The sequence below is a fragment of the Naegleria gruberi genome, assembly GCF_000004985.1.
Source record: "Naegleria gruberi genomic scaffold NAEGRscaffold_11, whole genome shotgun sequence".
Lineage (NCBI taxonomy): Eukaryota > Heterolobosea > Eutetramitea > Acrasida > Naegleriidae > Naegleria > Naegleria gruberi.
In genome coordinates, this window is record NW_003163316.1 from 44,314 (window position 1) to 68,391 (window position 24,078).

The window sequence follows — 24,078 nt, forward strand, 5'->3', positions numbered from 1 at the left end:
ATAGATTTCTTAGATTTTTATAAATTATTTCATACTTTTTAATAGTTCATGAATGGAAGGAAGAGCAGATACTTGATTAGTTGATGGTGATGATTGATTCAGTGGGGAAGGTGGTGGTTGCATTCGCATCATCATGTTTGCTGAAGAAGTTGTGTTGGTTGGTGATTGTCTATTATTGTGAGATAAAGGAGTTGAATCACTAGAACTACTTCTTGAATAATTCTCCAAAGATGAGAAGGAAGTTGTAGAATAAATATTATTACTACCTGAATGAGCTAGTTGCATAGATTGGTCAGCTGCACGTGGAATTTGGAATTGACCATTATTAACAGTTTGAATGTATGGATTGGATTTAAGTGAGGCAGGTGAGGATGAATTGAGTAGTGGTTGAGCTGGTGGTGTTGAAACATAACTAGATTGTGGTGAAACTTCACTACAATTCTGAGAGGAATAAGATGAAGATAAAAGAGATGAATCAACTCTTTTAACTCTTTTAGCATTGTCAATATTGCTTTCATGTTCTCGTTTTCTATTAATCTTAGTATCACCAGCACTGGCATCATCAGAATTAGATTCCTCCTCTTCAATGTCACTTCCACTCGATTTTTGAAGTAAATTTCTATCCATTGATAAATTTGCTGAACCAGATGGTCGCTTGATATTTTCAATTTCCGTATCAACTTTTTCCAATTGAGTTGTAAACTTTTTCTGAGATAGTGGGTTTGATGAATTGTTTTTCATATTTTCCAGAATCTTATCCCTCTTCATGTACAAACTCTTTAATTTTCTGTACGGCCATCTGTTGATAATTTAATAAACAACAATATAGTGTGAATTAAATAATTGATAGAATTAATTATTGTCATTATTCGAAATTAATACTAACCTTGGAATATTGAAATGTCTACATAATTTCTTCATTGATGTACTACTAATTCCGATTGCTTCACATGCTTGTTCTAATTTCCAATCAAAGTAAATAGCCAATTCTTTAAATTTAATTGTTGTCATGGTAATGTGAGCTTGATGACCATTTGTTCTTTTAGCATTCGATGATGTTGCTTCATTATTCGATGAAACTGGACTAGATTTTCCACTAGGTGTTGAAGAAGGCACATTAAATGTTGATGATTGTGGTCTTTCACTTGGAGAGCTATTTCCATGCAATGATTGTGATGCAACAACATGTTGTTGTGGTTGTGAGAAAGAATTAGATGGACTGGTCAAATTGGATGTTGGTACAGGAGTTGGAAGTGTGGCAAAGGGTCTATTAGATGGGGGTGATGTTGGAGAGGAATTATACATGTGATTGTTATTCAATGCATGGTTTCTTGTTGAATGCATGTGATGATTGAATACTTGCTGTTGGGCACTAGGATGCACATCATAGTTATTGTACTCGTGATGATAATGATATTCGTTATTTACATGTTGTTGCTGCTGTCTGTCCAATCTGTTGGATGATCCAGTCACGGAGGATGACTTTTCGAAAAATTGAGCTGGTTGTCTGTGGTCGAAGGACATGGAAGAATTATTGGCCATTGTGTGGTGGTGGTCATACTGTTGGCCATGTGGTGGAGATAAAGAATACATGTGACCGTGGTCTGGAGCATGGTGATGATGTGAATTCATTCCATACCCAGATTGATGAGAATGATGATGAGGAGGTTGAATTCTCTGATACGACATCATATTGTTATTATCTGCACTACTAATACTTGTCAACTGTGAAGGTGATGGTAGTGAGTCGAAGGTTTCTCTAAGGGGAGGCAGACTTTCTCTGATAGAAGCTACTGCTACTGTTGGTATTGGCACTGGTAGTAGGTGGTGGTGGTTGTGATGTTGTTATATTGTCTTGGTGTGCTATAACAATTGATAAAGTTGATGATCTTCTTAATGATTCCAAGTTATCATAAGCTTGTTCTTTTTTCTTCATAAAGTTTTCATGAGGTTGGTGTTCTGTGCTTTCTATTTGTTGGTTGTGCGTTGTGTTCGCCGACAATAATCCCTCTGCTGATGTTGTTATTAAGGCAGCGGCTTGTGTTGTTGTTGTTGGTGAATTTTGCTCACTCACAGTGTTAGGAGTTGTCTTATTAGGATCGGTTGAGGGAAAAGATTTACTTATTGTTGGTACCTCAACGCTCATGTTGCAAATTTGGAACTATTAAGAGAACGTTACAGCTGAGATATGAAGGGATCAAACTGAAGTCAAATGAAGTCAAAGGAAGCCAGTGAAGAATGAATAAGGAAACTTGTGAAGAAGAATGAAGAGAGTGGAAATCAAACAGTACAGTCTAACTATTTTGTAGAAATGGTATGCTTTGAATTGCGAACCAAGCGAAAGTGATGTAATACAATGATTTTTTACAAATACTTTTTCTAGTAGAAGAAGAATGACGAGATTTAACTCTCAAGATAGTTTGTGTGTTCTGTTGGTTGGTGGGGAATGGTGTGTTCCTTGTTGGAATTAATTTGCTGACAGAAACACACTGTTATGGAAGTTTAGACAATTTCTTTGAACGAATCGTTTGAGTTACAACAAGTTATTGTTGCGAGTGCCAACAACATTCTCCTCAAGGAGAAACCAACCTCTACTCCTCCAAACAATGCAAAGTTTGCATCTCTCAAGTTTGATTTTGTTGTGTTGGTTGGATATGAGAACAAGGCGAAAAACCTTCCATCTTGCGATAGTGTGAAACATCGAAACCTTGAAAAATTCAAAATAAAGAAAGAGTAATCCTTATTGCAAGAATTGATTGTTCTCTTAAAAAGTGCCCTTATTCTATAAAGGCAGTGACTTGGATATAATAGATAATTGATCAGGTAACAATTTTATTCCTGTAGCGAAATTGACTTCGCTCATGTCCTCAAACCTGTCAAAATTTTGACAAAACATTTTTTGGTGGAGTTATTGAAATCCAAGGACGTTTCAACAATGGTATGCAAGACAAGTTGCTTTCCAAGTGGTCTTGCTTTGTTTGTGCACTATGTACGAGATCTCATCAACTTCAATTATAAGATATATTGAAAATTCGATTGATGTATTTGATGTTCACAACAAACGTTGATATCAAACGATGATGACGAATTACTTGCCAAATTGAAAGAAAATTAAATTACCAGTCTGGATGCATATTGTCTATTGTTCAATGCAACTTAAATGATTTCAGTATGAGATTACAATAGCTATGAAGGTGAACTTGGACAAATTGGTTTCTATTTTCTAGATTTTAATTATGTAAATTGTCTTTTACAAAAATGATAGATATGAACATTTGCTGTAGTTGAGGTTCATGCAAAACATCTCTAGAACAGCAAATTGTATTACAAAATTAACTATTAAATAATTAACATTAAATAGTTAATATTAAAAGTGCAATAATTTAAAAAAATGAGTAGTTCATCATCAACAACCACAGACAAGAAACTCTTGGAAAAACAATTGAGAAGTGCCTGCGAATATGATGAAAAAGAAAAGGCTTCAAACCTAATTTCGGAACAAGGAGTGGATGTAAATACTTTTGATGAAAGAGTAGGTTTTTTATCATCACCAACAGCATCATCACGTTCTACGAATTTATTCATCCGATAAGAGTGGAGTAGGTTTTCGGAAGAATTGTGATGTTGAACATTTATAATACTGAATTAAAAATTGATTTTAAATTGAATTGATAAGATGGTGAGTGTTTGGATTTTTGGAAATTGAATTAATAATTGGAAAATTGTCAAAATTAATTGAATGAATATTAGACACCGTTGATTAATGCTGCTCAATGGGGTAATTTGGCTATTGTACAAATGTTAATTGAGGAATATCAAGCAAATATTAATCATCAATCAAAGGTATGTAATTGTTTACTGACATTGCATTTTCGAATAATAATTATCATAATATTCATTAATAATATTATAATTTCGCAATGTAAAGATTGGAGTAAGTGTTACATTCACACACAATTGGAAAGTTAATTTACTATAAATTAGGAGGTTTGTAAATGATTTATTGTACAATAATTTGTTACCTCTTCAAAAACTTGTGAAAACCTTCAACAGACAGCTCTTCATTGGGCCAGTTACAATGGACATTTCGAAGTAGTCAAGTATTTGTTATCTAAGGGAGCTGACAAAAATATCAAGAATAATGTAAGTTTGTTTTTTGAATCGAGAAACATATTCACTTACCCAAATAGGCAGGACAAACTCCAGAAGAAATGGCAAGAGATAGAGGTGTTAAAGTACATGTATGCGATTACTTGCGTGATTTTGAATAAAGAAACTATTAGATTGAAATCGGATACGAACTTCTATCATAAGCCAAGAAGGATTTGACTTTTTCATAACTTTAGGATATGGCACCTGTCCATATCTTGTGAGTCGATCAATAGAATCTACTCTATTGATTGACCTATTCAATATCACCAACTTCAGAGATTAAAATTGATTGTGCATTTGTTAGAAAGGACCCTCTTCGTTCTCTAGAGTTAAATAGTTAAATCTGTACTACATTGTGCATTTCTTGCTTTATCTTCAAGAACATGTTCTTAATTTCTTGTCTAAATACTTTCTAACAAACTTATTTTACAATACTTTGTACTTACCAAAACCTTAAAAAATGAAGATACAAGTGGGAAGTGCATTAACAGCAGAAATTGTTTTGATGAAAAATTGTTCATTTATTGCCAAGTTGATCGAATTACAAAAGAGTTCATGCTCTTTGTCGTGTATCAATCCAACAAGAATACCAAGCCTATTTGTTCTTGAATCTAGGCTTCATCATGTTTTACTCTCCAAATCCGAGAGCAAGGATAGTTGGGGTGAAGATGATCAATCTATTGTTGGATGGAAAACTCAAAATGTTCATACAGAATTAATTTACAAATTAAATCCAAAGAGAAATATTGGACAAGCTTATAGAAATTTTGGTGCAAGTGTGTCGGATGGAAATCATGTCTTGTGTGTTTGTTGTGATGGTGTGATGAGCATTGAAGAGTATGTGAAGAGTAATTTTAATCAGGATGAAATGAAGGATACGGAATTTATTTCAGATGAGAAACAGATTGAAGATTATTTGCAAAACAATCTTGACACTCAGACAATTACCAAATTATTCAATTTTTCAAAGGAAGAAATTGCTAAATATTCTATAGAATTGAATATGGTTGCCTACTTGGCCATTAGAGATTTTAACTAGTGATTATGAGAAAGATTTATCCAACATTATTCTCTGTGGGAAGTGGTACTGTTTGATTGGTCTTTTCACTCAACATTTCAATGTTCAAATCATCAATATTAATCCCAAGATTGGGATGTCTTGGAATCAGAACTTTTTGTGACATGGCTTTCCCAGTTTTTGGATGATATGCTATTACCTCCACACTTTTCATAAATTCGTCAACATCTGTAATTTTAACATCATACTCAAACTTAGTGCTTGGATAGGTTTCCTTATCATTCTCAATCATGAATGCAATGACTTCCTCATGACTCATACTTTTTTCTTGAAAAAGTTCTGTACTGAACGGATTTGATGTTTCACATTCTTTTCTAATAATTGATTTTATAATACCAATCATTCTATTGAAAATTATTAAATCCATTTCAATATCCTCAATTTGTAACATGATACTCTTTTTGAATTTACTATCTATTCAAATATTATTTGATGATACATCCAAAATAATACATACAAACAACTGAAAATGAAGACATCATGGCTGTTGCAATTAATGGTTCAATTAAATATAGATAATGTCTCTTTTCCACATTCAATACTCGTTTTCCATTCTTTAATTGAGAAATAAATTTCATTAATTTATCAAAATTCAAAATTAAATTTTCCCTCCTCACTGATTTAATAATCATCAAGAATGATAATATGATAATTGAAATCCAAATTGATCTGTAAAATTCCATTAAAATCTTCAATTTAAACATGTTATTATCCAATTCCGAAATTCTATCATGATTCGATTGCATCCTTTTCCTCCGAAATGATGATGGAACCAAATGTTGAATTAATCTTTCCAATCTATCCTTTCCTCGTTGTTGATGCTGTTCTTTTGTTTGCTGTTCTTCTTTATTTGTTGCAATTATTACTTCTTTCATTTTTTAGTAATTTAATTTTAAATTACCTTATCAGATTTAATCTTCAAATAGGAATTAATTTCGAATAATTTTTCTGCAGAATCACAAAGAATCTTTTTCATAAACCGACACTTTAACATTGAACGATTTCCATGCCTACCCTAAAAATCCCTCAAGAATAAATAAATGGGAGAAATTCGTCATCCATTGAACCTACACAAACATCATCATTTGAAAATACACTCATCGTTACTCATCCTAATAATCAGCATCAGCATAGGCTTGGGTATCTTTTTGGTCTTTATGAATCTAAAATGTATAAACATGAAAACCTCTAAAAAACAATCAAAAAAAAAATCACCACACCCACCATACAACGAGATCTTTACCTTGTTGTTTTTTGATAAATTGTGATACATTTTCATTATAGAAAGATTGCGAGAGAGAACAATCATCGGAATTCAACATGTCTGCCTCCCACTCTGATACCACCTTATTGTCTGTTCATACTGAAGGAGAAATGAGAAGACCTTCTCAACACTGGCTTTCTCAAACTACTGAAGTTGAATTTCCAGACAAGTCTATTCATGTTTTCCCATGCCCTGTAAAGTGTTTTGATATTGCTGTATTGTTGAAGAAACATATGCATATTAAAACAGATATCTATGCTTTGGAAATTAATAATTTAATTACTTCATTGAATGAAGTTATTTCCTTTGCCCAAGTAAAGGTTGCTCCAGTTCTTAAAGATAGTGTTGAAGGTCACGCTATCCTCAGACGTAGTTTAGTCTTTTTAGTCGGATTGGCAACTCACTTGGAATTCCCAGAACTTTCTTTATCTGTTGAACATTCATTGAGAAGTGGTTATATGATGTAAGTTTTTAATTGTTTATTTATACTAATCTCTGAGAAATAGTTGTGTTGATGGAAAAGATGAACTTACTAATGAACAAGTTTCTAAAGTTCAACATAGAATGGAATTATTAGTATCAAAGGATTTACCAATTTTGACACGTTATGTATCATACGAAATGGCCATGGATTTCTTCCAAAATGTTGTCAAGAGGCCATATACTGCTTCACTTATTTCTGCAAACAATGATCCTGCTGTTCCAATTGATTATTGTGACGGAGTTGACCAACAATATTTCGATTTGCATCACAGAACTCTTGTTGCTAGGACAAGCTTTATGAAGAGTACTTTTACTTTGGAAAAATTCAAGCAAGGATTCAAGCTTTCATTCCCTAATGAACCATATGATTTCGGTCTTGAATTCAATGACGAAACACTTTCTAATGTCTATTCCGAATATAATAACTGGGGTAGAATTACAAATACTAGATGTGTTGGTGATTTGAATCAACACGTCAATGATAATACTATCAAATGGTTCATGGCTTTGAATCATGCTTTGCATGACCAAAAGATTGTTAAAATTGCTTTGGATATTTTCTCTAGAAAGGATAAGGTTAAACTTATCTTGGCTGCTGGCCCAAGTTCATCAGGTAAAACTACATTTGCTAAGAAATTGAGTATTCAATTGGAAATTTTGGGTATTAAGCCAGTTACTATCTCAGTTGATGACTATTATAAGCCAAACAAGGAATGTCCACTTGATGAAAACGGTAATTATGATTTTGAAACCATTGATGCTTTGAGAATTGACTTGTTGAATGACCATCTCGAATCATTGATCAAGGGTGAAGAAGTCATGTCACCAATTTTCGATTTTAGAAAGGGTGAACCAAAGGCTGTTGGTCGTAAAATTAAATGTTTACCTGGTCAAGTCTTATTGATGGAAGGTATTCACTGTCTCAATGATAAATTGACTCCAAAGATTCCATCTGAAAACAAGTTCAAGATTTTCCTTGCTCCACTTACTCAATTGAATCTTGACGAAATGAACTTTATCAGTAATAATACTACTAGATTGTTGAGAAGAATGGTCAGAGATTTCAACTTTAGAGGTCACTCTGTTACATCAACACTTGATATGTGGCCTGCTGTTCGTAAGGCTGAACACAAGAATGTTTTCCCATTCATGAAGAATGCAGATGTTGTTTTTAATACTTCACTTGATTACGAATATTCTGTACTCAAAGTTTATGCCAAGCCTCTTTTGAGTGCTGTCAGTCCACAAAGTCCACATTACAACTCTGCAAGAGAATTGTTGGCATTCTTACGTTATTTCCATGCCATTCCAGCTGGATCCATTCCTTCTGATTCATTGCTTCGTGAATTCATTGGAGATTCCTTCTTTGATTATGAATAAATTGTAAATAATTTAAAATTCCTTCTCTTTCCACAAAAATATTCTGAGTAGTAATTGAATTTCCAAAAAGGCAGGAATAAGGCAACATCCCAAGAAAATCCACCACAAAGTAATTGGATGCCAAGTGTAAATAATAAAAAAACAAAATAATAATCCTCCTAATAAATTACAAAAAATCTCAATAACAGAAATTAAATCTTCAAAAAATGTAATACCAGTAAATAATGTAACTAATTGTAAAACAACTACAATTAGTGTTAAGGAGCAACATGCTATTATTCTTAATTTCCTTCAATAAAATTCCAAGTAACTAAAAAAACATACTGATCCGACATTGATGAAACATCATTGTTGAATTGTTCTTCTGTGAGGTAAGTTTTAGTTGATGAGTAGATGGCTTTTTCAATGTTCCTATATCGTTCATACAAAAGCACAATAACGATAATAAAGAAACCTAAGGTAATCAAAAAACGAGCGGGAACAAGAGTATTGGTGTAAATAGTTGTAGTCATTTTTTTGTATTTATTAATGACGCAAGTAATTCTAAAAAAGAAGTCAACTCTTCTTTTACATTACAAGTTGTCAAGATAGGTAATTTATTGACAAGAGAGTTAATAAAGTTGTCTAGCAAAACCTAGACAGTAGCTGAAGATACAGATTGAGTGTATCCTCAAAATAATGAAAAAAATCCAAAACTGTGAGGCAAACAAAAAGCTAAAATTAGAGAAACCTAAGTTTGGTATTTCTCTATAACATCATAAGATGCTATAATAATTTCCAACACTGCTACCGATACTAATCTTTGAGTTGGTACATTGACTCGTAGCTATTTGAATTTTTTAGCCTGATACCCTCTCACCAACAAATTAAGTGCTCCTCTTTTGAGTGTGAGCTTACTCTTCTTCATAATCTTCTTCAAAGCCAAGATCAGAGTGGTATGATCTTCTATTGTTATTGTTTGAATCAAAGAATGATCTACCACCTCTGGTTGAGCTTCCACCTCTACTACTACTGAATCCACCTCTACTACCACCACCTCTACCATTGGCCATGCCAAATCCACCTCTACTACCACCTCCAAAGAAGTTTGAGGAACCTCCTCTACCTCCTCTGCTACCGCCTCCTCTGAATCCCTTGGCATATCTGAGTTTATCTCTTCCTTCAACAATGAATGGTGGGACTTCTTGTTTGGCTTCTTCTAATACAGTAATAAGGTCATCAGCAATTTGATTATTCTTATCAGTAAAGAAACTAGTACTAATACCAGTATTACCAGCACGACCAGTTCTACCAATTCTGTGAACATAATCTTCAATATTTTCTGGAAGATCATAATTAATAACGTGACCTACATCGTTGATATCTAAACCTCTACTAGCAACATCAGTTGCGACCAAAATTGGTGTGATACCTCTTCTAAAGTTTTCAAGAGCTGTTTCTCTTTCTCTTTGTGTTTTATCTCCGTGAATGGATGATGATTTGAAACCATTCTTCATTAAGAAGTATTCCAAGATACTAGCTTCCTTCTTAGTCTTGACAAATACCAATGTAAGTGTTTCAACAGATGCAATAGCTTCAAGCATCAAGTCACGTTTCTCGTCGTCTTTGCAATAAACAAACTTTTGCAAAATATTTTCGTGAGTACTACCGACTCTACCAACAGTCAAGTTCAAATTGTTGTGTAAAAAGTCACGGGCCAAAGTTTGAATATTCTTTGGGAAAGTAGCACTGAACATAAGTGTGATACGTTGGCCTGGAGCTGGCATACCAGTCTTTTCTACAATATAACGAATTTGTGGTTCGAAACCCATATCTAACATTCTATCGGCTTCGTCCAAAACCAAGTATTGAACATTGTGGAGGGAAATTGAACCTCTGTCAATGAGGTCAACCAATCTACCAGGTGTAGCAACCAAAATGTCACAACCTCTTTCTAATTGTTTAAGTTGATATTGAATAGCAGCACCACCATAAGCAACGACAGTTCTTCTACCAGTGTGATAAGTAAACTTTCTAGATTCATCATAAATTTGAGTACTCAATTCACGAGTTGGAGCCATAATCAAAACAGATGGACAAGTAACAAGGGTATCCATCAATTCAGGATGAGGCATAACAGTTTCGTAACCAGGTTGAGTCATCAAATTAGAAATGATAGGGAACAAGAAAGCGCAAGTCTTACCAGAACCTGTTTGTGCACAAGACAATAAATCTCTACCAGCAAGGACGATAGGAATACTGTGCTTTTGGACAGGTGTTGGTTTACCAAAACCAGCTCTTTCAATGTTTTGCATCAACTTTGGTGGAAGGTTGGCTTCCTTGAAAGCAGCAATTGGTGGAATAATATCTTTACCAGTGACTTTAACTGGAATGTCTTCATAGGCATCAAAGTTAATACCGGTACTCTTAGACTTGAAGAGTTCTTCAGTTTCAACATCTTCTCTGGTGTAAGCATCTCTACTACGGTCAGTGAAGGCTGGCTTTCTTTCTTCTCTATCATAACTTCTTCTGTTGTCATAGCTTCTTCTATTGTTGTCAAAAGAGTCATTGTCATCCGATTTGCTCCAATCAACAGCTACTCTACTATTGGTTGGTTTGTTGTTGTTATTGTTGGAACTGAAGATATCACCAGTGAATTTTCTTTGTTGGGCAGAACCATTACCATTACTGCTGCTGTTTTGTCTTTGTGAGAATGGTTTATCGCTTGATGAAGATGATGATGGTGGAGAGTCAGCTTGTTCCAAAAGCTTTTGTCTCATATGAGGGGGAATGTATTTGGACATATTCTTTTTATCGTTTCTATAAAATTGTTTGGATAAATGATTAGTTTTTATACTTTGTAAAACATAAACTCCTTCAAGTTGGCAATGAACATTCGATAACAACAAAAGTAAAAATAGTTTGTTATCAACATCAGGATAAACATTAGATAAATTTTGGATAATATTTGTTTCAACCGCATAGTGTCGATAGATAGCAATGATAGAATATTAATTTCAAAAGGGTCAAAATGAATATTAATACGTTGTTTAAACATACCTTGTGATAGGGTAATTGATGGGATTGTTGTATTTTTTTTGACCAATTTTTGCAAAGTCAGCATTATTTCAATGTTGTTGGAGAATCTTTTGCGTCACGTGGATTGAATATTCTTTAATGTTGCTTGTGCAAAGTAACCTAGGTTTTAATAATTATCTAGCTATTAATAATAATTGAAGGTAATGTATTGTATTAATCGATGATAATATCTGTTTAATACTTGATGTTATAGACAATTTTGCTTTTTGTTTTCCTATAGATTATCAAAAATCGGTTTAAAGTGTGGTAATGAGGAATATCGAGATGATGATTATGTTGATATAGAATCCGATTCAAAAAACTCATTAGAAAAACAAGGGTTTTATACACCAATACTCACCAGCTAAAATTGTTCAATTTTTTTGTTCAATTAATTTTTCATCTTTTAAATTGATTGCTTCACCATTCAGCAATGGACAACAGTGGGAGATTTAAAATTGACCTGAAATTGAATTATTATATTATTTAAATGATTGTAATTCTTCAAGAATTGGAATGTGTATGATTAGCAGTTCCTTCAATGTTCTCAAAACCATTGAGTCACTTACAATTTCATTTTCTCAATAATTGTGGAAAATCAAGAAGAAAAAATGTCATCATCATTGGATATGGAAAAGTTATTGAATGAATCTTGGAGAACAACCAATCTCCCTGAAATCATTAAAAAACAAAAAGATGCTGAAAAGTTTATTGGTACCACAAGAAGTAAAGATGTTATTCCTAAACTTGAAAATACCTTCAGAGCACTAAATGATATGAAATCAGTCTCTGATTGCAAAGTTGTCATCTTCGGACAAGGTATGTTTGAATGTAGTTGTGTGATTATTTACTTTAATAATGATTATCATCACTAGATCCATATCCGAGAGAAGAAAGTGCAATTGGTGTTGCTTTTTATGATGGTCAAATTAAAAAGTGGTCAGATGCCATGTCTCCTTCATTTAGAAATATCATTAAAAATGTTTTGATCAGTGCTGATGAATTGAAAACTTCTGATAAAGTGGAAGCATTGAGAAGTAAAATTGAAAAGTTGAAATTACTTCCTCCACCACAATGGTTTGAAGATACCATGTCACAAAATGTACTGTGGCTCAATACTGCATTGACTTTTAGTGGAAAGGAGAAAACTGACTTGGATAAGCATACTAAATTCTGGAAACCAATTATTGAAGGAATTTTACAAGTAGTTTTGAAAGCAACTGAGAAGGGAATTGTATTTGTACTTTGGGGAGGAATTGCTAAAAAGTTAAAGACCACGATCAATAATATTGCCAAGAAGGAGGGTAAAACTGTTAAATTTGTCGGTAAGTTTAGGTAGAATTAGTTCAATCTAATTGAAAATTAAAGAGGCTAACCATCCAGCTGTAGAATCATTCCACGATGTGAACTCATTTTCAGACATTAACAAACATCTCAAAGAGTTAGGTCATGAAGAAATTGATTGGCTTCCAACTTCAAAGAAGAGAAAACAAGAAGAATCAAAGACAACTACCACAAGCTCGTCATCAGATAATGACGAATCATCTTTAAAAAAACAAAAGAAGTAAACTATTAATGGGAATATTTATTGCCATACGACAAGAAGTACCAACTTTGGAATCGTTAAACAATTCAAAAAAAATGACCAAAGAGTTAAGGAAAGTTGTTCACCTTGAAAAATTTCCACCCCTCACTGAATTCAAGCCTTCCTTTTCAGCTTCACATTGTGAGTATAACAACTCTTAAACATCGCTTCCTTCGTGAGGACCAACTTTTTTTTGATGGAATGGTAAAGGACCACTTTGTATGTGGGAAAGAAAGCCAAGAGTTCCAAGGTTATTCACAAACAGCAAAGGACAAACTAACAAGTATGGTCAACTGGCCAAATTGCAAAATTGTTGAATACAGTGCTGCAAAAGACTTACTATTTGACAGGTATTTTATTAGAGTGTTTGTAGATAAAGAATTTCATGATTCTCTCGATTCTCTCGCCACGTACATTGATAATGGTTCAATTAGATTGATAAGATCAAGTGTGAAAGATCATTTCTGAACCGATATACCAGAAGTTCAAAAATTAACTCTAGAAAATGTCAAGACGATAACTGTTGGATTGATATCATCGTTTACAGATTTAGAGCCCATTCTATTATTTATATGTACTCTTGATGTGTCAGGTAATGAAATTCTTGAATACTATGGGTCAACTCCTAACTGCAGTTGTTGTGTACAGGGTAAAAGAGTTTTAAAGATGGTGATAATGATCAAAATCATCATTGTTCAAAATTATATTGGCAAAGCATTTTGAGGTTCGTCTTTATTAAATTAAGAATGACATTAATAATCCGTATCGATAATCTCACAACTTAACTTCCTTTGAATGAATGGCGTCAAAAAAATGCTCGCATCAACCTCAACAGCTTTCCCTCAATCATCATCATTCGATGGTAACAATAATGAGGAAAATTCAAAGCAATCTTTTCGGAAGTTGAGAATTGAGGCACCACCAATAGTACAATATGAATTTGATAGAAGAGGAGGAGGAAGTACATCAAAACAACTTCCTCCACTATTAGCAAATCAACCAAGAACCATTTCCAATGGTGATATTCTCTCCACTCCAACTAACAGGAGGTTATCTCCCGTGCTTAAGAGATCGATGAGTGCATCACCATCAACAGAAATGGGACTTGAATCACCGGTCCTTCTAATTTCTAAACCTTTTGAAAGTGAAAATGATGGCTTTGAGCCGGGAGAGGCATCAGAAGCTGAATTGTTGGAAAGAGGTGCACTCTTTTATTCACCACTTTTCATTTAGGAACAGATTAACAGTAGGACCTGAGATTAGGTCCCCAACACCTCCAAGGCTAAAGAGAGGGTATTCAAATAGATCTCTCAAAGAAATACCTACAGAATTACTCCCAACCATTGTCTCAGTATCATCACCAACATCATCTAATCTTTCACCCTCTCCACTATTAGAGGAAGTCAGAAGACAACAAGGTGACCTTTCCATTCCTATTTCTCCTTCTTCAAACTCATCACTTCCTCCAACACCACCATCAATTAAAGGAAGACTCTCGAAACAACCTTCATTTACAGATCCTAATGCTAGAAGAATGAAAAGTTCGGGAAGTTCAACTGGTACCTTTCTTACGGAAGTTTCCTTAAAGTCTATGGATAGTTTTTTCATTCCAAGCCCTCCTAAACAAGTTCATTTACTTCCAGATTTTCTCTTTTCCCCCCAAACAGAAAATATTGAAAATTGCAGATTTCCTTCTGATTTTAATAATCCTCAATTTCCAAGAAATAGACCCCTAAATCCAAAATATGTGTTGAACAAGACTCTCATACTATATTTCCCTTCTCTCTTCTCAGATTACACTAATTCAGAACATAGAATTCAGTTTAATGACTTATTTTTGACAGAGCAAAATCAATCGATACTAATTGACTCTTTTTGGTGGTTTTTCTTGACTGTATTTTCAAAGGATTATCTTTTAAGAAAAGCAGTTCAATATTACGAGTACATGATAGAGAAGGAGTTGGAGAAGAGAAAAGAAAAGAATAACTTTTTCCTAAGAAAGGAACAACACAAAGTTTACAAAGAGAAAGGAGAGAATTGGGCAAACCAAGTTTATAAGAAACTTTTAGGAGAATTACCTGCCATTGAAAATAGAATTTCTAATAATTATGCAGAGCTTGTTGTTAAATTTATTACTCACAGATCTTACACCATCAAGACAAATATACAACTTGATTTGGATGATATATTTATTGAGGTTATTTCGAAATCTGTTTTTCTTGCTTATGGGTTAAATTTTCCAGATTGTCATGAAATATTCGAAACAGAAGCGTTTCAAGCAAGAGTAGCGAGACAATTTCAATTGTGGTGTTTTGGTGTCTGTACCATTAATTTACCATTTCTTGACACCTTATGGATGTTTAAAATGGAGTTGAAATCACCTCCCTATGTAAGGGATGAGCATTCTCTATCTCCAAAGCAAAGATTCAAGAGAGCTATCCAAGCTGTCAGAGTTGGTTACAATGAAAGTATTGTTAAAACAAAGGAAGTGAGAGAAGAATTAGAAAAGGCATTGGATAACCTTGAATATAATGATTATTCACCAGCCTACAATTTATTTGAGATGTTTTTTGAAGATGAATCTGAATTTGCAGCAATTAGAAAACAAAACAAAAGGTTGCAAATTATGGAGGCGTTCACTTCTGGAGCTACTCTTAAAGAAGAAGAATTGAATGAAATTATTGAATGTGACGATAGGGATGAAGAGCTATTTATTGAACTTCAAATATTAAAAGAAAAGAAGGAAAAGAACATATTTGCCAAACCTCTTCCTTCTAAAGATATCAAGGAAATAGCTGCTGTCAGAGAGAAAGCTTGGTATGAAATGGGTGAAGGAACAACTAAAACGCTTGTTACAAATATTAAACAAGTGAAAACACTAGGAACCTTTAAAACCTATTCACACAGCAAAAAATCAAGCCCTCTAGTTTCTCAATATTTGACCTTACTTCGTCACAATAAGGCAACTCAAAGAAAGCAAGAACGATTTGAAAAGAGAATGGAATTAAGAAAAAATTACATGAAGGAATAGTATTTGTAAATTCTAGTGCAAATTTAGAATGGATTGCTTTGCGAGAGAAGAAATACCCATTGGTGCATTGGTGCCGAGAATAGATGATACACTTTAAAAAAATGTTTTCATTCAATGATATCGATTGTATCCTTCCTGGAAAGCTCTATCTCGGAAACGAACTAGGAGCTGATTGTCTAGAATCATTACAAGAACACTCAATCACACATGTAGTGCAGATAAGAAGTCCTTTCCTTTATTATTCATCAATTGTTCCTTTTCCTGATAATTTCAAATATCTTCAGTTAAATTTTGCTGATAACGACAAGACAGAAATTCAACAATACTTTTCCGAGACTTTTGAATTTATTTCCTCTGCTTTGGAAAATTCTGGAATTGTGTATGTGCACTGTGCAATGGGTGTTTCTAGAAGTTCATCAATTGTAATTGCTTTTCTAATGAAATATATGAAATTAGATTTCAATAATGCACTTTCAATAGTTGAGAGATGTAGACCTATTGTTCAACCAAATCAAGGATTCATCAAACAATTACAAGAATATGAAAATAAATTAAAGGAACAATCTCTGTGATAGCAGATTCATTTCAGTATGCCGAAAATTAAATATTAATAATTTAAATTCTTAGAAATAAAAAATGCTTCAACAATCAACAAGATTTGCACTCAGAAAATTTAATCATCATCACACCCCTTCGGGTTTATTATTTTGGAATCCGTCATGTAATTCCTTCCACGCTAATAATTGTTTTAAACAAGCAAGCGAAGGAACACCATCAAAAAGCATGGATGTTATTTATCAGGAATTAGAAAATCAGAGACAATATTACTTGAATTACGTAAAGAAGAAGGAAGAAACAGATGAAGAAGTTCTTCAAAATTATAATGCTCTTTTTAGACCATTTTTAAAAGCCTATATTAAAGATATTCGTTTTCTAGTTGATCGTTATGAACCTCTCCGAATTCAAAAAGAAATAGAAAAGGATATTAAAGATGGTAATATGCCAAAGAAATACAATGTTAGTTGGGTTACACCTAGTGCTGTTAGTCAATTTAGAACTGAAAATCAACCTCTTGCATTAAGACTTCTTGGTTTCTTTGGACAAGAATCAATTATTAACAGATCCACTGACTTTGTCTGGAACATGATATTAAATCATATCAATGCTATTAGAAAGAGTGGAATTTATGAAAAAGTTAATCTTGGTAATGTTAGTTGGACTGGTTCAGACTTTTTCGTTTGGACTTTACATTTGTGGGTAATTTTCAGAAGATTACGTTTTGAAGGAAGTGATGGCGATTTAATGTCAAAGAAATTGTGTGATAGATTTTGGAATTATGTTGAACATTACATTAATGATACTTATAAGGTTAATGCATATACTCTTCCAAAGAATTTAAAGAGACTCCAACAAATTCACTACGGTATTTGTATTCAATTGGATGAAATTCTTGATTTGGAAAATTCTGCCAACACAACTGATTCTGCTCCTTCCTCATGGGATCCAAAAACTTTATCAGAACTTATTAAGGATTCTTCAGATCAAGATTCTTTGATTGCAGAAGTTGTTTGGAGAAATTTCTATTGTGGTGGTGTTGAATTTAAAAACTTGGATGTTGACGATACAGTTTCTGGTGAGGTTGAAGTGACAGCAGAGGATGTATTATTCTGGACTAGATATATTCGTTACTTGTTGTGTTGGACTGATCACGTCGACTCTGTAATTTTGATGAGAGGATTATTCCATTATCACTTGCCTCAAGATGATTTTGTAACAAAATTCAAAGCAGGAGATGCTGCATTCGCTCCACCTTATCTTCCAACTACCAAAAAATAAATACAGGGACAACTAATATAAAATTCAGTCAACTAAGGTTTTATTTGTTGGATTGGGATGGTTTCAATTTACAATATTTTCTCTCTGAAAGCAATTAAAATCATTGGTTGACTAAAAATATTAGAAAATGCCAAAACTCGAATTATATTTTAAACTCCAAATCTATTCGTTTGATGATGATGCTGTTGCTGCCTTTTCCTTTTGTTTTTCTTCGTACTTTTGTAAAAATCGCAAAGCAACAAGAGAGGCATTTTGTTCAGCCAGTTTACGACTAGGGAATAATTTTGACAACATGAATTCCTTCTTGATTGGTTTTTCAATAACTACTGAGATTCTTTCACCATTTTCTTGTGGATTTTGTTTTGGAAGCTTTTCATATTTAGCATCTGGGTATTTTCTAGATTGTGTATAGTTCAATAATTGTTCCTTTGGAGTTTGTTTTTCCTTCCAAGAAGATGGATCATATTCCTCATCAATTTCTTCACTAATTTCTTCCTCATCATCACCTTCCAAGAACAAATCTTCATCGATAGCATCTTCTGGAATTTCATAGACGGTTTCATCAGCTTCTTCGTCATCTACGAAGAGAGCTTCATTCATCTTGAACAATTCACGACCAGACAAACCTTGACCAGACTTTTCATAGAGAGCCATTTGTAATTTACGTTTTCTTTCTTCTTCCTTCTTTTGTTGTTCAACCTTGAATTGCTTCCATTTAGTGAAGGATTCATATGTAACAGGTGTACCATCCATAATCTTGGCTCTTTCCTTTTCAACAATTTCTTCAATAGAAAGTTCAGCTTCATCAGCCATTTCTTGTTCAAGGGAATCAAAGGTAACTTCTTCACCTTCTTGTCCTTCTTCTGTTGATGCTTCTTCAGCCTTTTCATCCTTCTTACCATCAATAGTTTTGAACAAATCCTTTAATTCTTGTTCTCTCTTCTTTTGAGCCAACTTTTCAAGACGTTTCTTTTCCTTTTCTGCCATTTCCTGCTTGACTTTCTTGTCATGGACTTGGTTAACAGTGTTGGAAACACTCTTAACATAGGTTTGAACGGTCTTTGATTTGTTCTTATTCTTCAAACCAAAGGTCTTGTCTTCAATAATTTTGTTTTTTTGTTTCTACAAGAACAACAACATTCCGCATACAAGTATTCGTTAATGATACAAATTATCCAATAATTCAATACAATTATAACAACATAATAATAAGCGTCATCACAAGAACGATTGAAGTACTCCATCAATAACAACATTCCGTTAAAAAACTTACTTGCTCAGTCTTCTTGCTCACTTTTGGTGGTCCAGCCATTTTTCAAAAATATTTTTTTTTACAACGCGTTTTATGAAATTGAATTTTATTCCGAAGCCATGCTTATGGCCCTTTGTGTCTTCATGTTCATCACTTGAATAGACAAGAACATGAAACAATATTATAATATTTCTAACAAAATGTCATCTAAGAATAAGCGATTTTTGAAAAATTACTCTGATTTAATATTTTTATTTACATTAAATAAATCAATGAAAGCAAAATTGAAAGAATGAGAGTGCCAAAACCTTGGAAAAGTGAAATGCCTAGAGAAACTCTGCCAATATTCCTTGTAGTGATGGTTCCAAAGAGGTATGGATCAGAGAAGAGTCTAACGGTGCAATTAGTGCAACCAGTTGTGTTGAGTTTAAGGAATTGCTTAAACTCAATGGTATCACCAACAATGGCATGAACTGTGACATTTGTAGAAACAGCTGCATACAAGCTGGTATAGTCACCAAAAGGAACGAGTTGAGCTCCAGAAAATTGAGTTTGAACTGTATTTTGATAAATGGTTCCTTTCAAAAATCCAATTTTAACATCAGTTCTATTCAATTGTGGAGCAGTTGGTGTTGAAATACTTGGGTCCAAATTAGATCTCATATACGCAGGAGAAGAGTATCCATAATTACATTGAAAGTGTGCTTTTTGCTCTCTTGCTTCGTTTTGAGCTGTTGTGAATAAAATTTACAAATGTGATGAATTACTTATTTAACTATTTAACTTTCTAAAATTAAACTTACCAACATTTGATGTCACAACATCACACTCACCATTATTTACAGCTTTTGCCATAGTTTCAAAGAAGCCCAAAGCAGCCAAGTTATAGGTTCTATATGCATATGCAAGATTAGTCTTGTAATTTGTATTAATTAATGAAACAATTGACTTTCCAACCAAGTGAAAAACTTCTGAATATGGATAGACAGCGTCATCTTCAAAACACATTGTTAAATTTGTTCTTCCAACGAAAGGGTTTTTAGTTGGGAAGGCAGTGAGACCAGACCCACAGAGAGGATTAGCCAACCCCATCAATTCCTCATATTTTGATGTGAAAGAACTGTCTTTCAACATTAGCTTGACTGCATAATCGATGGCATCTGTGAAATCTTGTGAAACAGTTATCTGAGCATTCAAAGTGGCTACAAGGGAAGCAAGTGCCACCAGTAAAACTATAATGAAATGGATGGTGTGTTTTTGTGATGTGGAGTGTCTCATTGTTTTTTATTTTTTGAATGAATCGTTTCAACAACACTTGGTTGCGTCTTTATTCGATTCTTCCACCCAAACCTTGTTTGTGAAGCTTTGGCAATGAACTTGCACCACGAAAATGGCAATTTTTGCTGCAGTTAAGAGGTGAATTTCACAAGGTGTGAAATGTCCAAAAGCACTAGCTTGTTAAAGATGCAAAGTGTTCTGACCACAGAATTGAAACTAACAATATGTGGAATTGTTACCTCAAACCTCCAAGTGTTATTTCATGTTTTGACTGTTGTTGAAATGTGATATCGAATTTGGTAGCCATTAACATTTTGGAACAACCAAAATAAAAACTGAGATAACAGTTCCCCATTAAAATTCATAAATGAATCATCGGCAGCCGTAGATATTATCCATCTACAACTTTTAGCTTCGTTACTTGCCACATGGATTCGTTACCGAATCGAATGCATTCCTTATGTTTAACTCTCATTAAAGTCTCAAATCATCACAACAGATTTATTGGTGCCATGTTTTGGATTCATCATAAATATTAATCTTGTATCTGAAAGAAATAACCTTATTTCTTAAATTTGGTTGTTTTGGAAGGGGATCTTTGAATACAACCTTGAATTTGCCACTCTGGCCAAATGGTGAATCAATTATACCTGAAAATCTTGGTTGGTCATCAATGAGAATATCAATCTTCTTTCCAATGAAAAATTGCAGTGATTGAGTTTTGGAAGTGAGAAGATTTTTTCCAATAATTGTGTTGGCATCAACAACTCTATCAACTACAGCTTTCTTTTCCTTGTATTTAAAAACAGGAAGAGAGTTGACAAGCTGTTCTTTGGAAACATTGGATTTGTTCCACATCTTGATAACTTTACCATTGAATGCCAATCTACACATATTCGCATCTATTTGTGTTAGAAAAGATGATCGTAAAAAACTTACTGATATCTGTATCCAGTTTGGAAGCAATATAATTAGAGTTTGGATAGCAACACACTGGTTTTTCAAATTCAATTTTAACAAAAACATCTTTTTCTTGATAAGTTGTTTCGGTCAATTCCTCCAATAAAGAGTACTCTACCGTTGTATCGAATATGTTACTTGAAAGGCCTTCTTTCTTGGCTCTGGCGATAAGGGAAACATTTCCCATAACAGTTTCATGCCCAATAGATACTATTTCAATTAGTACAGAAATGATTACTAGAATACATACTGTGATATTTTGCAGAGTTTTTGATTTCCTTCTTGAAAAATCTGATTCTAGAAGCATTTGCTAGAATTGTGTCAACAATTTCAATATAGCCTTTGTCACATGCAAAACCTCTCTCCAGCTTTTTGCTATCCAATTTTGTAACTGCAATACCAATTCGATCTCCTTTAATTGCCTTATCTACAGGTGTTTTAAACATTTGGATGGATTTGACCTTCTTTTCCTCCCCAATAGAAGGAATTTGAATTGTTTTACCAATACTAACACTGCCTTGCAAAACAGTTCCTGTAATAATAGTTCCCTTTCCTTTGATTGTAAAACAGTGGTCAACCATATATAGGAATGGCTCATTTTCATCCTTTTCTGAAATTTTTACATGTTTTTGGAATTCAGCAATGAGATTTTTAAGTCCTTGTTCCTTTGTTATACTTTCACTTTCTTCTCTTGGATCAGCACAAACAGAAACAATTGGAGGGTTTTTAAATTTAGTTTGGGAAAAGACATTCTTAATGAGACTTTTCTTAATCTGTAATGAAAATTAATTTCCTAAATATATTTTGAAATTACTGACCTTATCAACACGGTCCTCTCTTTGATCTGCTGGAATCATATCGACCTTATTGAGGGCAACAATTAAATTATTACATGAAATTTCTCCAATAACAATGCATTCAGCTGTTTGAGTTTGTACACCTTTCACAGCATCAATAACCAATACCATGAAATCAATAATTTGAGCTCCACCAATAATTGTTCTAATTAAACTGGCATGGCCAGGACAATCTACAAGAGTATATTGAATCCTATCATATTCAGATAATGGGGAATCAGAGTAAAATGCAGAGAAACCCAAATCTTGAGTAATACCTCTTTCTTTTGATTGAGGACTTTTATCAAAGGCTGCTGTTGAAGCGTGAGTTGACAGAGCTTTACATAAACTTGTTTTTCCTTTCAAATAAATCATTAGAATAAATTTCATTAAAAACTCACCAGAATCAACATGTCCTATTATTATTGAAATAAGAATTGATATTAGAATTGAGAAACAAACCTAAAATTCCAACATTTACATTTAATATTCTATGTGATGATCGGAGAGTTACATTCTCTTCTCCTCCTTGATTATTTGTTTCCGAATCTTGGTTTTGATTTGTGAACTTGATGGCAAACTGGTTTCCTTCTCTGTAGACATTTTTTATTAATATCTAACTTTTTAATTTCGCCTCTTTACAGACTTGAATATGCTTCACTGGTAAATAAATGTTTTATCTAAATATTCTCTTAAGTTATAATTGCTGATTGACTTTGTGATAATCAATCGGATCAATCATTAAATTAATTTTTAAATATTCGTGATGACATCACACAATAATTATTAATAAAAATGAGTGATTTGGATGCTGGAGAGGACATGTTTGATGATTTTTTAAATTCCCGTCTTGAGGATGATGAAACCATAGGCCATGATCAATCTGTTACTGATGCTATCAATGATGATGAATTTGAGAAATTATTGAATGAATCTGAGACAGAGACTGTACAAAATGAACCGGAAAAGGAATCAATCAATGTTGATTTATCATCAGCAACAACAATAACTGCATCCACTGAATCCGTCATTGAAAAGAAGGAAGAACAAGTTAAAGATGATGAGGAAGTCATTGAATTTTCGTGGAGCGATGAAGACTATAGCAAAGACGAAACCGATCAAGTTAATCAAAATAATGCAATTTCAGAAATTAAAATTCAACAAGAAAAACCAGTGACAATTGAAAAGTCAGAAAATAGGGAACTCTAATTTAACAAATAATGCTAGTAATAGTACTACTACTGATCAGGGAACATCAGTTAAAAGTGAGGAAATAATTGAAACTAGAATTAGTGTAATGATTTCCGACGTTTTGAATAGATTTGGAAAAGTAATTGACATTGATAGTAGATCGGAAGCTATTGAGAATAGAATTAAACATTTGAAAGAAGAAGAGGTAGAGTCTGAGTATAGTTTTGGAAAATTAAAAGGTAGTATTCAGAGAAAATTGGTAGTTCTCGAATGTGCTGTAGAGAATTTGTGTGTTCTTGTGGAAAAGAATGTACAAAGAAAATTGAAATTGAGAGAATCTAAACAGGTTTTGAAAGAGCAATTGAGAGCAAACATTGAAAAATACTCTGAAAAGTGCACTCAATTAGATGAACAGAAAGAGAAATACTCCAAGATGGAAAATTTATGGGAAAAGGATAGAAAGAACCTTGTAGATCTCATTGAAAAATTGAAGCAACAAGTAGAAAGCAAGGATCCTGAAAATGAATTCCTCAAAACAATGAAAATTCCAGAAGCTCCTAAAGCAACAGACTCTGAAGACAATACTCTTTCTAACCTTACTAAATCTCTCCTATCACTTCCAGAAGCTTGGAAATCCTCTAATCCATCCGATTCTAATCCCCAATCTTCCAACACATCCTCTAGCTCTTCAGCCG

The 24,078-nt window shown here is 33.4% G+C and overlaps 11 protein-coding genes across 11 annotated transcripts; 6 read left to right on the top strand and 5 right to left on the bottom strand.

Annotated features, from left to right (window-relative positions):
* Positions 1-24: 24 nt before the first annotated feature.
* Positions 25-2,146, bottom strand: NAEGRDRAFT_47173 (uncharacterized protein; the record flags this gene model as incomplete). Its single annotated transcript, XM_002679988.1, has 3 exons — positions 25-799; positions 887-1,507; positions 1,776-2,146. The coding sequence occupies 3 exons, from the start codon at positions 2,144-2,146 to the stop codon at positions 25-27; spliced, it is 1,767 nt and encodes a 588-aa protein (XP_002680034.1).
* Positions 2,147-3,391: 1,245 nt separating this feature from the next.
* NAEGRDRAFT_64631 (uncharacterized protein) lies at positions 3,392-4,271 on the top strand (the record flags this gene model as incomplete). The annotated part of the gene is made up of 5 exons (XM_002679875.1): positions 3,392-3,532; positions 3,751-3,843; positions 3,929-3,934; positions 4,054-4,143; positions 4,191-4,271. 5 exons carry the CDS (start codon positions 3,392-3,394, stop codon positions 4,269-4,271), a joined length of 411 nt encoding a protein of 136 aa, XP_002679921.1.
* A 2,185-nt stretch (positions 4,272-6,456) lies between these two features.
* NAEGRDRAFT_77285 (uridine kinase family protein) lies at positions 6,457-8,661 on the top strand (the record flags this gene model as incomplete). Its single annotated transcript, XM_002679876.1, has 2 exons — positions 6,457-6,957; positions 7,001-8,661. Coding segments are annotated over exons 1-2 (1,754 nt in total), but the record flags the coding sequence as incomplete, so codon positions are not given.
* A 265-nt stretch (positions 8,662-8,926) lies between these two features.
* On the bottom strand, positions 8,927-11,426 carry NAEGRDRAFT_78847 (ATP-dependent RNA helicase). Its single transcript, XM_002679989.1, has 2 exons — positions 11,397-11,426; positions 8,927-11,211 (listed from the first exon to the last, which is right to left on the bottom strand). The coding sequence occupies exon 2, from the start codon at positions 11,138-11,140 to the stop codon at positions 9,251-9,253; it is 1,890 nt and encodes a 629-aa protein (XP_002680035.1). The 5' UTR covers positions 11,141-11,211; positions 11,397-11,426; the 3' UTR covers positions 8,927-9,250.
* A 599-nt stretch (positions 11,427-12,025) lies between these two features.
* NAEGRDRAFT_64634 (uncharacterized protein) lies at positions 12,026-12,982 on the top strand (the record flags this gene model as incomplete). The annotated part of the gene is made up of 3 exons (XM_002679877.1): positions 12,026-12,233; positions 12,290-12,739; positions 12,783-12,982. The coding sequence occupies 3 exons, from the start codon at positions 12,026-12,028 to the stop codon at positions 12,980-12,982; spliced, it is 858 nt and encodes a 285-aa protein (XP_002679923.1).
* An 830-nt stretch (positions 12,983-13,812) lies between these two features.
* Positions 13,813-16,030, top strand: NAEGRDRAFT_64635 (uncharacterized protein; the record flags this gene model as incomplete). Its single annotated transcript, XM_002679878.1, has 2 exons — positions 13,813-14,200; positions 14,247-16,030. 2 exons carry the CDS (start codon positions 13,813-13,815, stop codon positions 16,028-16,030), a joined length of 2,172 nt encoding a protein of 723 aa, XP_002679924.1.
* Positions 16,031-16,666: 636 nt separating this feature from the next.
* Positions 16,667-17,866, top strand: NAEGRDRAFT_64636 (uncharacterized protein; the record flags this gene model as incomplete). The annotated part of the gene is made up of 1 exon (XM_002679879.1): positions 16,667-17,866. The coding sequence occupies one exon, from the start codon at positions 16,667-16,669 to the stop codon at positions 17,864-17,866; it is 1,200 nt and encodes a 399-aa protein (XP_002679925.1).
* Positions 17,867-18,028: 162 nt separating this feature from the next.
* On the bottom strand, positions 18,029-19,178 carry NAEGRDRAFT_64637 (uncharacterized protein; the record flags this gene model as incomplete). Its single annotated transcript, XM_002679990.1, has 2 exons — positions 18,029-18,958; positions 19,140-19,178. 2 exons carry the CDS (start codon positions 19,176-19,178, stop codon positions 18,029-18,031), a joined length of 969 nt encoding a protein of 322 aa, XP_002680036.1.
* A 195-nt stretch (positions 19,179-19,373) lies between these two features.
* Positions 19,374-20,396, bottom strand: NAEGRDRAFT_64638 (uncharacterized protein; the record flags this gene model as incomplete). The annotated part of the gene is made up of 2 exons (XM_002679991.1): positions 19,374-19,849; positions 19,922-20,396. The coding sequence occupies 2 exons, from the start codon at positions 20,394-20,396 to the stop codon at positions 19,374-19,376; spliced, it is 951 nt and encodes a 316-aa protein (XP_002680037.1).
* Positions 20,397-20,897: 501 nt separating this feature from the next.
* NAEGRDRAFT_31689 (uncharacterized protein) lies at positions 20,898-22,567 on the bottom strand (the record flags this gene model as incomplete). The annotated part of the gene is made up of 4 exons (XM_002679992.1): positions 20,898-21,298; positions 21,336-21,566; positions 21,607-22,129; positions 22,175-22,567. The coding sequence occupies 4 exons, from the start codon at positions 22,565-22,567 to the stop codon at positions 20,898-20,900; spliced, it is 1,548 nt and encodes a 515-aa protein (XP_002680038.1).
* A 420-nt stretch (positions 22,568-22,987) lies between these two features.
* Positions 22,988-23,401, top strand: NAEGRDRAFT_64640 (uncharacterized protein; the record flags this gene model as incomplete). The annotated part of the gene is made up of 1 exon (XM_002679880.1): positions 22,988-23,401. One exon carries the CDS (start codon positions 22,988-22,990, stop codon positions 23,399-23,401), a length of 414 nt encoding a protein of 137 aa, XP_002679926.1.
* Between the last annotated feature and the right edge of the window lie 677 nt (positions 23,402-24,078).

Coding starts and splice junctions, on each gene's coding strand:
- NAEGRDRAFT_78847 (XM_002679989.1), bottom strand. CDS start 11,140: ATGTCCAAATACATTCCCCCTCATATGAGACAAAAGCTTTTGGAACAA.